The sequence below is a fragment of the Lytechinus variegatus genome, chromosome 3, assembly GCF_018143015.1.
Source record: "Lytechinus variegatus isolate NC3 chromosome 3, Lvar_3.0, whole genome shotgun sequence".
NCBI lineage: Eukaryota > Metazoa > Echinodermata > Echinoidea > Temnopleuroida > Toxopneustidae > Lytechinus > Lytechinus variegatus.
In genome coordinates, this window is record NC_054742.1 from 46893396 (window position 1) to 46907739 (window position 14344).

General features: G+C 36.9%; 1 protein-coding gene across 1 annotated transcript in view; it reads right to left on the reverse strand.

The window, feature by feature from the left end:
- LOC121412045 overlaps window positions 1–14344 on the reverse strand; it is a 68019-nt gene that overhangs the window by 36277 nt on the left and 17398 nt on the right. Inside the window, exons 3-7 of the mRNA XM_041604955.1 lie at window positions 7352–7519; window positions 4229–4395; window positions 2246–2393; window positions 1781–1933; window positions 1075–1274 (exon numbers count right to left, since the gene is read on the reverse strand). Of these exons, the coding sequence (XP_041460889.1) occupies window positions 1075–1274; window positions 1781–1933; window positions 2246–2393; window positions 4229–4395; window positions 7352–7519 (836 nt within the window). The remainder of the gene's footprint in view (window positions 1–1074; window positions 1275–1780; window positions 1934–2245; window positions 2394–4228; window positions 4396–7351; window positions 7520–14344) is intronic.

Consider the following 14344-nt stretch of genomic DNA (forward strand, 5'->3'; position numbering starts at 1 on the left):
CTGTAGTCCAGCTTTCTGTGCTCATACATAACAGGCTTCTAGTCAAACAGTTGAAATTGATCATCTCTTTGCCTCCAATACTCTACAGGTGGATTTTTTTTGATGAACTAAAATTGTTTCAAACTATACTGTGACCTTAGCAGGCTAATTCCTTCCAAACTCTGTTATTATCTATAATAATTACCATAGGCTTCCAAATAGCGAACACTTTTCAAACATGGGTTCATGAAAAACAAAATTATATTTCTTCACAATGTTGGGGAAAAGAATTGGGCTCTATGTTGCAAATTTTTATCAAAATTATCATTACGTCAAACCCCCGTTTGGATTGCAAACTGCGGTTCTAGACCCCAATTTTCATTTGAAATCTCAATAACATTTCCGAGCCCCGATAAACCCTTCTTGGCCAGGTAATCCCGTTGTCTCAATTTCACCTCCACAGGCCAGTAAATGAGTGTTGAGCCAAGGACGAAATGATAAACAACAGCTGTGCTATTACGTAAGACTTCTCTGCCTGTAGTAGGACCTTCGGAATGAAATTATTGTATTCGATTTTTCATCACGTTTTCAAAGGCATATTGTATTCAGAAATCCAATGTTAGTCCATTTTAAATTTCGAACGAAGAAAATCGACCTCGAAATAAGGAAAGTAAGTAAATAAATGACAGCATGCTTTGCAGGGACCGCGCTCGGGCTGTGTGTTATCTTCGGACCGAGGTCAAGAAACAGGTGTTTTGATACTTAAATATTATTGCTTGCTTGGGGCATGGATAGGTCTATGCTTGGGGCGGTGGGTTTGTCGTACTTGGAGAAGAGAATTGATTGAGGGATATTGGGGTATAGTGTTCTCAAATGGAGGTTTTCGTCATGTAAATTCCTGCAGTACTTCATTGATAACTTCATTAAACATACATCCTTGCTTCGTTGAATCATTTAATTTATTGTAGGTGGAAAAAATTGAACATGAATGCAAAATTTCACCCACCAAAAAGCCACTGCAAAATAGGCTGCAACATGTACATTAGACATTAATCATGACAGCAGAATACAACACGAGGAAATGCAGTATCTTACCTGTGGTACATAACCAAACTTCGGTCCAGTTCCATCGACATTCATGCTGCCAAATACTCCCATACGCCATAGATTTGTTCCAGCCACACTCTCACTGGACTCGTTGGCAAAGAGGAACGCTTCCATTTCCAGTTCAGTCAGTTCACCAGGTTCATTGTCTACAACACTGGCAGACCAAAACATACTCTCCATGATAACTCCTAAGATGAGAGAGAAATTCATATGGGAATTAAGACCTTGGTCTATTTCTTGATCAAAAACAGGTAGAAATCATTGTTTTGGCAAAATGAATTGTCTTGTACGGTGTAACACTTACATTAAGTAAGCATATACCAAGCATGAACTGGCTAAGGATCAGACCACATAATTGTCCCTAAGGACAGCCTCAAGTAGCACAACACTGGGGACCAGGTGGAACACCTCCCCTCATCCACCAATTGATGGTTAAAATCTCCAGATATTATGAAGGCAAGCACATTTAGGTTCTGATAGGCCTATATATAACAAACCTTGTGAGGACACCATTGTACAACAGGTGGGAGAATGCGCCCATGAAACAATTTGTTAGTATATGTACTGAGGTTATAAGAACAATTCAAAACCATATTTCATAGAAAATATGATTTAGTATATATGTACATTACGTGGACGATAGCGCAAATAACCCTGAAATACTAAATGGCAAGAGATTTCAATTGCAACTGACCTATTCGACATTCCCCGTAGTAAGCTATTGTTACATCCCGTGACAGACATCTGATCAAATTGTCAACCTCACATGAACTGGGATAGGTGATTCCGTCATTTCCACAAACAGGTTCATCTTCCGGACACGGGAGGCGACATCTTCTATCCACCCCTATGTATAAAGAAAACAAAGAGGTTTGATTAGGGTACTGCTGTACCTCATCTCACTGCTAATACATACCAGCCATCCCCCTATCCGCTAATGATTACAAATCAATGTAGGCCTATAGTAATTTTAATAGCAAATTGGTTAAAGCTGGTGCAGGCCTATTATTTTTGCTTAAATTGCACTCTCATTTAGGGACAGGTTACAGGTATGGCGTGATATGAATAAAATTCAATAAAATTCAATAAATTATAACGAAACCTCATAAACCCAAATTCTGTTTTTATTCTACCATTATTGATAATGACAATGGCTTACCTGGACCGGTTCGGCCGAAACAGGGTATCTCAGTACATAGTACTGCACTTCCAGTTATGGATACAATAGTGAGATTGTACCATGGACTTGGGCTATCACCTTGTGTGAACTCCATACACAGATGATGGAATTCGACATCGCACCCTACCTGTAAAGATGATCATTCAATAATTATGATGACTTATTCTGTATAAATACCCTTACAAGCACCAAGTTGCAAAAATTACTGATGCTAAAGCAGTTTTCACATCAGATAAATCTATGTGTAAGCTATCTCCTCAGTCATTTTTTACCTAGGTCAAATTACAGGGCATACTAATGGAGACCTATCTGTGTTCAAATTAAAGACGCTTCATATTTGTTATTTTGAAAATGTAGTCATGACCAATAATTAAAAGCACTTTCAATTTAATTTCAATAGTAACTAAAATTAAATCACATGAATTAATTTCATAATTTAGATTTTATTTTCTTATATAATTATTATCTAACTATCTTGAACCACTAATGGTTTTTATCACAAAGACTAAATTTTTCACAATGATAAAAATCAATCAAATTCAATACTGTATCATTTTTCATTTGGATTGCATTTATCAAACTGTATTAAGTCTTTTCTAACAATATTTCTAATCATTTTTCACCGCATTTGAAGCAGTATATAGCCCATAATATTCCATTATATTAAAAAAAAAACTATATGAAGCACACATATGATATGCATTTTTGAGCTATAAAAATATTATTCAGAAATATATCATTGAAAAGGTGTTCAAATGAACCCCTCCCTAACCATGAGTTTGACAATGGGAAAGGTCAAATAATAATTATTTCTTATTAATTTGTGTGTGTTTTAAAAAATCCAAGATTTAAATTACAATATCATTATGATAAAAAGATACATTAATTTACAAAAATACATGGAAAAAGAACATACAAATTTGTCCCTAGTTTATGTTACATATATAAGCAACACACTCATTTGAGTTCAGATATTTGGAAGTGAGCAAGAGGAAGCTTATAATAGAAAATTTTAGAAAATAAACGAGCCTCTTTATTCTTTGAAATTATTTATATTTCACTAGGTGTCTAAAAATAAAAAATGAATTGATACTGATTTGTTCCCATGCACAGCCATTCAGTTGGGACTCACAGATTTAAATCACTGATTTCCACTTGATAACAAATAATTAAAACTTTGTTGCAGTTGTGATAGTTGGTACAAGTATTATCTGAATACAATTTTTGAAATGGATGCAAGACCTAGTTATAATGTACAAAATATCAATTCCTCAAAAGAACATTCATTGACCTGAAAATACAATGACCTTTGTCCATACCAGTGACCTGGAATCATATTCACTTTGCTGATAGTAAAAAAATAGTGACTTCAAAAGTTGAAAATTCAAAATCTTGTTGTACTTGATACAACATGAGGGATGAAGTTCATAAATCCCAAATAAAATTTCACTTAAATCTTAAGACCTGTAATTCATAGGGATAATCAACATTGGCGGCGGAAGCGAAAAAATTTAGGGGGGGTCCACCTGAAAAAAAGTTATCAACAAAAAATTTAGGGGGACATGTCCCCCCCCCCCCACTTCCGCCGCCTATGATTATCATAATACCAACCATGCAAATCTATGAATTAAGCCTAAATTTTAAAGTAATGACCGATGCTGACATTTCAAAATCAAGTTATTACTTTGGTTCATTTCTTTCATTTGTTGAGACTCGAGTCAGAAATAAAATTAGCTCAAATAGATGAAAACCTAATATTAATAGCGTGAAAAACAAAGCATTAAATTGTGAAAAAAAAATTGTACAGTACGTAGCAGTGAGCACTTGCTATTGGTTCCTCCATTGTACGCATCTCGATCGACTTATAATACCGTACGCGTTTAAAATAGACGAGTCGTTCTCCTAAGTTAAACAAACTGGCCTTTTCGTCGTTTCTTTATAATATTCGATAAAGACACTAACCTCATTCAAATCATACACTGTTTGGAGATTTGTAAAATGATATGGTCTTCCAGTACGGACTCCCATTGAAGCCTCCTCATCGCTAAGAAGTTGATAAACGTACGGCCCAGCCCGATCACCAAACCCATCTCGATATAGACTTCGAAACAGACCAATCTTCCAGAGACCTAGGAAACCGTAAATTAAATGTCAATTCTACATGCATATAACAGAAGTGCCATATGTCCACTTGTCGACTTAGCGAGCCAAGTTGACTCATCAAAAGTATGTATACGTGGAAAGATACGTTATCTCGACAAGTCGACATAATTGGCGAGATTAGAACAAGGAGTATATCCACAGCGCGTAAAAGCACCATATCAATGGATGGTTGACGAATCAAGGCGCTCTGCGGCCGGCCACGTGCGCGCACGCTATGGATATAAATTTAAATCTCGACATACAAAACGTCGTCAAACCTATCTCGCATGTTGATATAAAACTTTTCAAAAGTTATATAAAGTACCGGTTCGTTTCTCGGCAAATTGATATTAACGGTTTTATGTCGACTTTGCAGGATAAATTATCTCGCCACTGAGCACTTTCAGGCTTTCGTAAAAAAACACACCTGTAAGTCTGTAACAGCGAACGTGTGGGTGTGTTTGTGTTTGAGGGTGTGTGTCATGTAGCTGTGTATTTAAGGATCTTTATTTCATCGTAGGCCTACATCAAATTGTTGTAGTCATAATTGGTATGTGTACGAAAACCAATTTTTAAAAAGGAGGGAAAGGATGAGAAACGGGAGAAATAAACGTGTGGGTGAGTGTGGGCCGTGTGCGTGTGTGAGAATATGTGAAGGCCTATAGACATTTTTGTTTCCTTTTGAGGTAAAATATTTGGGAGGGCCGGTTTAAGCTCTGAAAAGTCACCCCTCCCCCAGACGAACAAATTAGCCTGTACACGCAAACACACACACACCCAGTGGGGACTCAATTATGTTTCATTCCAATAGTGGAGAAAGTTAAGTAAATCGAAATCATCTTCACATATTAACGCATATAATATGGTCAAAGATCTTCAACAATAAAGTTTTGCTCTCGAAAATAAGCATTTCTCCCGTTAGCTAGACTAACTCGATCGAGTAGGCTATTAATAATAATTGCAAGCCTGGAGACGAGAAGAACACAGACCTATTAAAGTCTTGTCCCCTTTACTGTGAAACAAAATTTGTAGGCCCTGGATGTTGCAGATTAAATGAATGATAAAAAAGTTACTTAAAAGGTTGGGAATTATGTTTTGTTTCGCTCGGTCGCTACGCTCTGTCACATGATTCGATTATTTGACCTAATTTTATTGACGGGGTCGGGGAGAGAGTCTTATAATCCCACCTGCAGAGTGAGTATGTCTCCCATCCCAATGCTGCCGACAGTAGGTTATTTTCCTTATCCCCCCCCCCAAAAAAAAAAAAAGCATTTTGCGGAACCGCGCATGGAGGGTAAACGCCGTGTCATTGCATCAAATTTACGATTTTTTTTCTTTTTGATCACTCAGTACAGAAAAAGTCCTGAGTAGAATTTATTAACTCATTCCTCTTTTCTTAAATCCTTTCAGATATAGGAAAGGGAAAAAGTGTTATTTGATTTGTTGTTTTTTCGTTGAAATTTTTCTGCAGGCTTGTCTGCAATTCTGGTTTTGTCCCAATTTCCGAGGTTGTTCATATATTCTTAGCTGTAAATATAATTTATGAATGATAATTTCATACGTCGAGAGAGTGGATGTCCACAGTGTATTCAAATAGTGGACTATGCAAAAATGTGATTTTCATACTGTAGACACCTCGACACTTTGGGTGTCCACAGTGTATTCCAATAGTGGACTATGCAAATATGTAATTTTCATACTGTGGATACCTCGACAGTGTGGGTAATCACAGTGTGTTCAACTAATGGACTATGTAAAGATATGATTTTCATACTGTGGACACCTTGACACTTTGGGTGTCCACAGTGTGTTCTAATATGTAAAGATGTAATTTTCATACTGTGGAAACCTCGGCAGTGTGGGTGTCCACAGTGTGTTCAAATGGTGGACTATGTATAGATGTGACTTTCATACTGTGGACACCTCAATACTGTGGATGTCCACAGTGTGTTCAAATAGTGGACAATGTAAAGATGTGATTTTCATACTGTGGAACATCGACAGTGCGGATGTCTACAGTGTGTTCAAATAGTGGACTATGCAAGGATGTAATTTTCATACTGTGGACACCTCGACAGTGTGGGTGATCACAGTGTGTTCAACTAGTGGACTATGTAAAGGTATGATTTTCATACTGTGGACACCTCGACGGTTTGGGTGTCCACAGTGTGTTCAAATAGTGAACTATGCAAAAATGTGATTTTTCACACCGTGGAACTTCGACAGTGTGGATGTCCACAGTGTGTTCACATAGTGGACTATGAAAAAATGTGGTTCACAATGTTAAAATTAATTAACAATATGGAGATCACTTAACACCTCGTCAGTTTGTGTGTCCACAGTGTGTTCAAATGGTGGACTATGTATAGATGTGACTTTCATACTGTGGACACCTCAATACTGTGGATGTCCACAGTGTGTTCAAATAGTGGACAATGTAAAGATGTGATTTTCATACTCTGGAACATCGACAGTGCGGATGTCTACAGTGTGTTCAATTAGTGGACTATGCTAGGATGTAATTTTCATACTGTAGACACCTCGACAGTGTGGGTGATCACAGTGTGTTCAACTAGTGGACTATGTAAAGGTATGATTTTCATACTGTGGACACCTCGACAGTTTGGGTGTCCACAGTGTGTTCAAATAGTGAACTATGCAAAAATGTGTTTTTTTTCACACCGTGGAACCTCGACTGTGTGGATGTCCACAGTGTGTTCACATAGTGGACTATGAAAAATGTGGTTCACAAAGTGAAAATTAATTAACAATATGGAGATCACACTGTGAACACCTCGTCAGTGTGAGTGTTCACAGTATGGTCACATAGTGGACGATGTAAAACTATTGAAATGTTCAGATTTAACTGTCTGAATCTTTAACATACTGTGGGATGCTGTGTTTTTTCCAAAAAGGAATCAGGCGTCCAGACAGCCAACTCACCTCGTCCTTTGATGTTATCGCCCGCCCTTGATGTTTGGAAGGTGACATTTATGGAGATACTGGGATGGTAGTAGCCATGATGATGTTTGGCCGAGATGTCCCAGCCGATCTCTTCTAATATCACATTTCTATATCTAGAAGCGCGCCGAGATCGATGTTGATGATCACCTGTTATATTGATGTCATAAAATATGTGCAGAAAAAAAAGAAAGTTGAGGGTGAAGGCATGTAAAGAAAATGATGCTATGTGATTGAAATCAAGATGGTGTTACAATAGTGAAGATGACCATGATTGAAGTGATTGCCAAACGTTGCGAGAAAGACCGATTTTATGAGGACGCACAAAGTTGCATTACAGGCAACATTTCAATAAGCCATACGTAATCATTACAATACAGTAGATATTGATATTTGAGAGAATTGCCACAAAATTAATATGACCGGGGTACCGTTGCATGAAATCAATGTCCAAGTAAGAGCCAATGACAATCAAGGATGCAATGGAGCAAGTTACTATCGGTTGGAAAATTTCCACAAGCGTAACATTTCTGAACGGGATCCATGTAGTCTGCTGTGCAAACTGCAAACCCTTCACTCGAGGTAAAGGTCTGAATATAAATTTGCAACATATAATGCCTTGTGTGTGTGCTAGTCTTTGTATGGAGCCCATCTGTTGATCAAAGTTTCAATCAGGGTCTGTGCCTGCAAACTTGGACCCAGGTATGTAAAACATGCCAACACAGATTGATTTGTACCGATTGGCAATAGTAAAAAAATAATAATAATCAAGTGTGTTTTGATTATAGCAAATCATTTTGGAAAGTCCAAACATACCGCACACTGTTGGCCAGAAAAAGTTTTGTTGAATCACGAAAATAAAAAAAAGAGAAAGAATTAACACTATATAATTGGTTTCTTTCTTTCATATCCTGAAACACCTTGAGCATTCGATTGAAAGATATTAAAAGTGGGGACCCAGATGTGTATACCGCTGGACCAATAATATTGGTGTAAATGCAGCGGGTGAGAGCAACAATAGCTCTTTGGAATTTATGAGAGGGGCCATCAAGGACATCTTTGGACGTATGGTAGGTGGCTTTTTTCAACCTATGACTTGAACACCACTTGTATGATGTTACCATGCGGATACTCGCAAGAAGTGATCGTTTAGTATATTTGTAGTGGTTCACTCTTGTCTACCGTCTTATCATAAGGGGACGGGCACATTTTCCATTACAATTATGTCACCATTAAAAGCCTTTCTCCCCTCAAAATGAACGTTTTACAACGATTAGGGACATATTCAAACAATAGGAGATACTATGTACAACTGAGGCCAAATATGCGGTTCCCCCCCCCCCAAAAAAAAAAAAAAAAAAAAAAAAATTCGTCATTTTTCTGAAGTTATTTTTACCGGAGGTGGATACTGGATATATATTTCATTTTGGAAAGTAAACTGTTTAAAGAATGTTTTCATAAGAATTCATCCAACTACTGTATACACTTAGGGCTTATACCCATTTAGACATGGATCCTCATCCCTAAACAGAAAAGCGCATAGCACCCTATTGTGAGCATAAAATACACAGTTGATAATTCAAAAAATAGGTCACACGTTTTTTTTTAAGAAATGATTAATGAAGTAATTGTATAAAGGCGATTTATAAAACGATTGCTCAACATAAAATGAATTAGAAAAGATATGTTCGTATTTTACTATTGTCTTTGTTAAATTGTATACTCTCAATATGAATGAAACCTTTGTTCGACAAAAATAAGGACATGCAAATGAGAACAGAAATTAAAGCCTGAAGCAACGGAAAGTGATTATGAAATGTATTACAGGAATTCAAAATTGCAAAACAAAAAAAAAGTTCATTTAAAGGCCACTACTAACGAACATAAATGAAGTCTACTGGGTATAAACGCATACTTATTTCTCCTGCTAACGTTTGAGGGAAGTACCAAAAAAAAATATTATTTTCAACGTTATTTTCACTTTCAGAAATTGTACACCAATCGGTTAAGTTAAAACAAAACGAATGATAAATCCATTCACATCCTTAGCAATACTTACCCTATAAATAACTCAAATTTGAAACCTATGTCCCTCCACAAGTTCTAGCCACCTTGCACAAATCTTTTTTAGGGATGTAGTAACGGTTCAACTCTTCGACTGGGTAAACGCGGTATTCGGTCCATGACTGTCCATAGATATATTTACTGTTTTCCTCATTAATGACATTCCTTGTATTGGATACGCAGTAATCGATGATCAATTTTGTTAATTCACTTGTATGATACAAAGAACGGATTGAGAACAGTCCAAAATAGGAATTGTTTTGGCTTCCAACCAACAGAAATTGACAAAATGGGCTATTACCGAGGAAAGTGGGCATGCGCCTCTTTTTTCGTTTTTTGCTGACGAAGACAAAAAAAACAAGAGCCTCGGATACGATGCGAGGGTGGGAATAGGCAGATTCTAGAAACTTTTATTTCTCTCTTAAGTAGCGACGGCTGCCAGTGAAAAGACAGCAGTGACAATTTCTCATCCATCTCATCGCAAAGAAGAAAAGGAAAAGATAGCAAGATAGATAGATAGATAGACAAGACAGCAGAGACATCTATCTCACCACAAGGATGAAAAGGATTAGATAGAAAGACACAGAAAAAAGGAAAGGTAGAATGGAGATTGATAGGTTAGATAGGTAGGAAGTAGATAGATAGATAGATAGATACATACATACATACATACATACATACATACATACATACATACACAGATAAATAGATAGATAGATAGATAGATAGATAGATATAGAAATAGATAAGAATACAATGAAGCAAAGAAACAGCGAAAGGGAAAGAGAGCAACAACAAAAAAAGCGGGAAAAAAGGAAAAGAGACACAAAGGGATAACTTTTTTTAAGACAAAATGAAGAAGAAATAAAAACGAACAAAAAAAAGAAGAAAGGAAAAAATTAAATAGATTGGTAGAGAAAGGAAGGAGAGAAAAGGAATAGGTAACAAAGATAAGATATGAAAGAAATGAGAGAGATATAAGACAGGTAAATTCGCTAATAGGGGAGAGGGGTTAGATTTAATTTATTTTGTGAACAGGAGAACAGAAAATGATAGATTGCACCATTACAATAATAAAAAAAAACAAAAAATACTAATACAGCCGGGAGATTTCGAGAAACATTGAGACTTCGAGGCAGAAAATTCAATGTTTATATATGAAGGTGGTTTAAAATTGAATTTCCATCATAGTCAATTTACATGACCTTATTCCTTGGCCCTAATATTGTGAGGATCAAAAAACCACCAGTTCGCCATATGCTGCCAAATCCCGGCAACTTTCTCATTACAGAGTTTTGTATTTCGGGGGGGGGGGTAATATTCAGCTAACGGTTTTCGGAATGCAAGGATTTTTTTTATTTGTGAATATTCAACCACTATTTTGAACTATACAGAGTGTCATACTAAGCTCATCTCCAATCGCAAGTGCAGTATAATGAAAATGAACATAAATAAGCTGTGTTCAGGTCGTTTTTTTTATCCCATGATGCTATATTTTCAGTTTTCGACTTTGAATAATAGACTCACTGCATGAGAACACGGGCATTACTAATATCCTTAGACATGTTAGAACGGGTGAATGACAGCTCGACAGTTTTTCAACCTATAATAGTTTATAATTATCTCAATATATACAACATATTTTTATATCACTGGACAACGTTGAAGTAAGCTATATACAACTATACCAGTATACACCCAACTGATATCTAAATACCATATACCGACATACAAACTCATCTTATAATATATTGCTTCGTTTTTAATATTGATCAATGCCTTTGCTGACTTCGCCCCTATAAAAACAAGTGCGACATGTCAGCGCGATGAGATGATCCCAAATAATTTCAACTAAAATTTCTCCGAAGTTGAAATAACAACACCCTCTTCTTACACTATGGAAATGGCAAGACAACTTTCAAAGTAAACACCCGGAGTAAACATTAATACCCCATTTCCAAAATAAATCAATACTTTCAATTCTCTGCACAAATTCTTCAAACTGACTTACCTCTATTCTAATCACCAATATATCACGCAAACAATACCATCTGTTCCGGAACTCATTTACCCTTCGTCATCAGCAAGTTTAATAGGATGTCTGACGTCTCGTCTGAAATTGCATATTCGGTCTGCAAAGGTTTGGGCATCATAATACCCATGTTGGGTCCATGATATACCAAACTCTGATTCGTGGAAACTTCAGTTTTGCCAGACACATCGCTTGATCCGTCATCGTCCGTGGTTGGCATGTCTGCTGCATGTATGCATATCATGCTCTTTGGGCTTTACCCCTGCTCTTCTCTCCGTCATCCGTGGGGAACTCCTGCGCCATCTTGAGGGAGACGGTAGGTACCATGGTACCATGTGGTGCTGACGAAAGCACCGGGTTGTTGTTGTGATGGCGTCTGTAATCCCGAGAGGTCGAGGTCATGGGGAAACAGTGACCCGTTGCGGAATCAGCGAAGAGAAATGTTTCTCCTGTATTATTTCAGGTTACGCCCCTCTCTTTATCGAGATCTTCTTGTGAACAGTTTTTTTTCCCACCCCGTTTATGCCCGGGGGGGGGCACTTACATTGACGAGTGGATACCATGCGCGACCAAAAAACACGTAAAAAGGGTGTCTTTTTCAAGATAGGGCACGTTACGTACGTAACGTGATAAGGGTGTCAAAAACACAAAAATATTGAAAAAAGGTATATATTTCGCCGCATACATTCGTAATTCCGAAGGTTCGGTTATTCCGAAGGTTCGTATTTCCGAAGGTTCGTAATTCCGAAGGTTCGTCAATCCGAAAACGAAATAAGGTTCGTAATTCCGAAGGTTCGTCAATCCGAAAACGAAATAAGGTTCGTCAATCCGAAAACTAAATAAGGTTCGTAATTCCGAAGGTTCGTTAATCCGAAAACGAAATGAGGTTCGTAATTCCGAAGGTTCGTCAATCCGAAAACGAAATAAGGTTCGTTAATCCGAAAATTAAATAAGGTTCGTATTTCCGAAAATGAAAATAATTAATTTTGGTAACAAAAACGACATTGCTATTACAAGATTACACGATATTATGCAATGATCGCTACGCTCGCAGAAATGAAACGTAAATATTTAACTTTAGTGATCACTTAAAAAATTTGCTCAATTTAATTACTACAAAACACACAACCTCTTTACACAGATGATAATCTCATGGTGAAAAATATCCGTTTGCACCAAATTGCCCCTATTGACCCCTTTTTTTTGCTTCCCCCCAAAAAAAAAGGAAAATACGTTCCGCCGCCAGTGGTTGAAACACGCATCGTCTTCATGGCTAACTGCAAAAAGTTCTTAAAATGTCCCCTTTAGATCAGGTCCGAGCTTATATATTTAAAGATAAATTCCAGTTTTGGTAACGATCTGAAAATGACTTTTTACAGAATCGAATATAATGACCACCCAAGTGTCTGTTTGTATGAATAAAAAATATGTGCCAAAGGATTCTGGAGGAAATTGTGTAATTGCAGAGAAATCAGCAAAATAAGCGCGGATTCGGTCACTTCCGTCGGGTCTTTATTCCAGCAATAATAATACACTGTCCCACGTGTGCCTATCTGTGTTGGTTATCTTCAGTGTGAACATTTTTCAGCGTAGATTTCAAGATTTCACAAAGTTCAGTTTATGTAACTGTACCAGATCTAGATCCTCGATGATATACTGACAATTAAGCCTGGTTTTACAGACTTTCTCATGAAATCAGTCTTTACTGCAACTACTGGAATTTCTCTTTAAAATTTCTGTTCGCGCTTCTTGCTCGCAGTTATTATCTAAATTTAGTTACATAGGCATTATTCTCGTTTTGAAGATCACAAACATATTGCCCATCATATTAAAAAAATATATAGCTCGCGATCGCATTATTTAAAAAGGGTTTATCATGTTATTACATATTTACTTTATTTTATAAGTATAAAGCTAATTATTGACTGTTAGGACTACCCTTTCAAAGAAACAAACAAAAATCAACTTTAAGCTGCCGATCGAGGAAAATATGGCTAAAAAAAATTGCCCCCCCCCCCCCTATTTGACGAAAGTTGGATCCGCCGGGAGGGAGGCAGGGGGCACTTGCACCCCAAAAATGAAATTAAAAAAACAGGGAAATTAATATTTTCCAAAAAGAGAAAGTTCTTTTTTCAAAAATAAATGTACCGTTTTTCATGTTTTTTCGAAATGAAATGTTTTTTTTTTTAAATATACATGTTAAGTTAAGTTTTCAGGCTGAAGTATTGCAAATTTTCAGCTTGCGCTTCGCACTCTCATTCGATTGGTGAAATATGCATCCTAAAGAGGTCACTAAATGCTTTTTTTAACAGGTTCCTTTTCTGGTCAGTATGTTTAGGCTCGCGTTTTGCGCTCGTGTTAATTCTTTAGTTAGATGCACATCTTTTTCATGTTTTTAATGACAGCAGAAATCTGCTCGGATTTTTAAAAACTTATTTTCATTTTTTATTGAAATAACCTAAAGTTTTAGCTTGTGATTCACGCTCGCAACACCTCGCAATAATGCCATTTTAAGAATAATTGACCCCAAAAAACGTTTTACAACTTCACCTTTGAATTTGTTTTTACCAAGCCGCTCGCTCATTATACTCTTTCCCGAAAAATAAAGCCTAAATATACATTTTGCCATAATAAGAAGTCACTTCAAAAAAAGTGTTTCTCTACTTAATCACTATCAAACACACAATGACTTCAAGCAGATGATAATCTTAAGGTGAAAATATCACCAAAGTGCCCATTTTGACGTATGAGTTTCATTTTTTGGCTTTACCCCCCAACGAAAATTCGTTGGGCCGCCCTTGCCTTCCCATCCTCATAATAATTGAACGGCAACAATGTCCCCCGCCCCCTCCCTTTGCCTCTGCCTCTGCTTTCCCGGT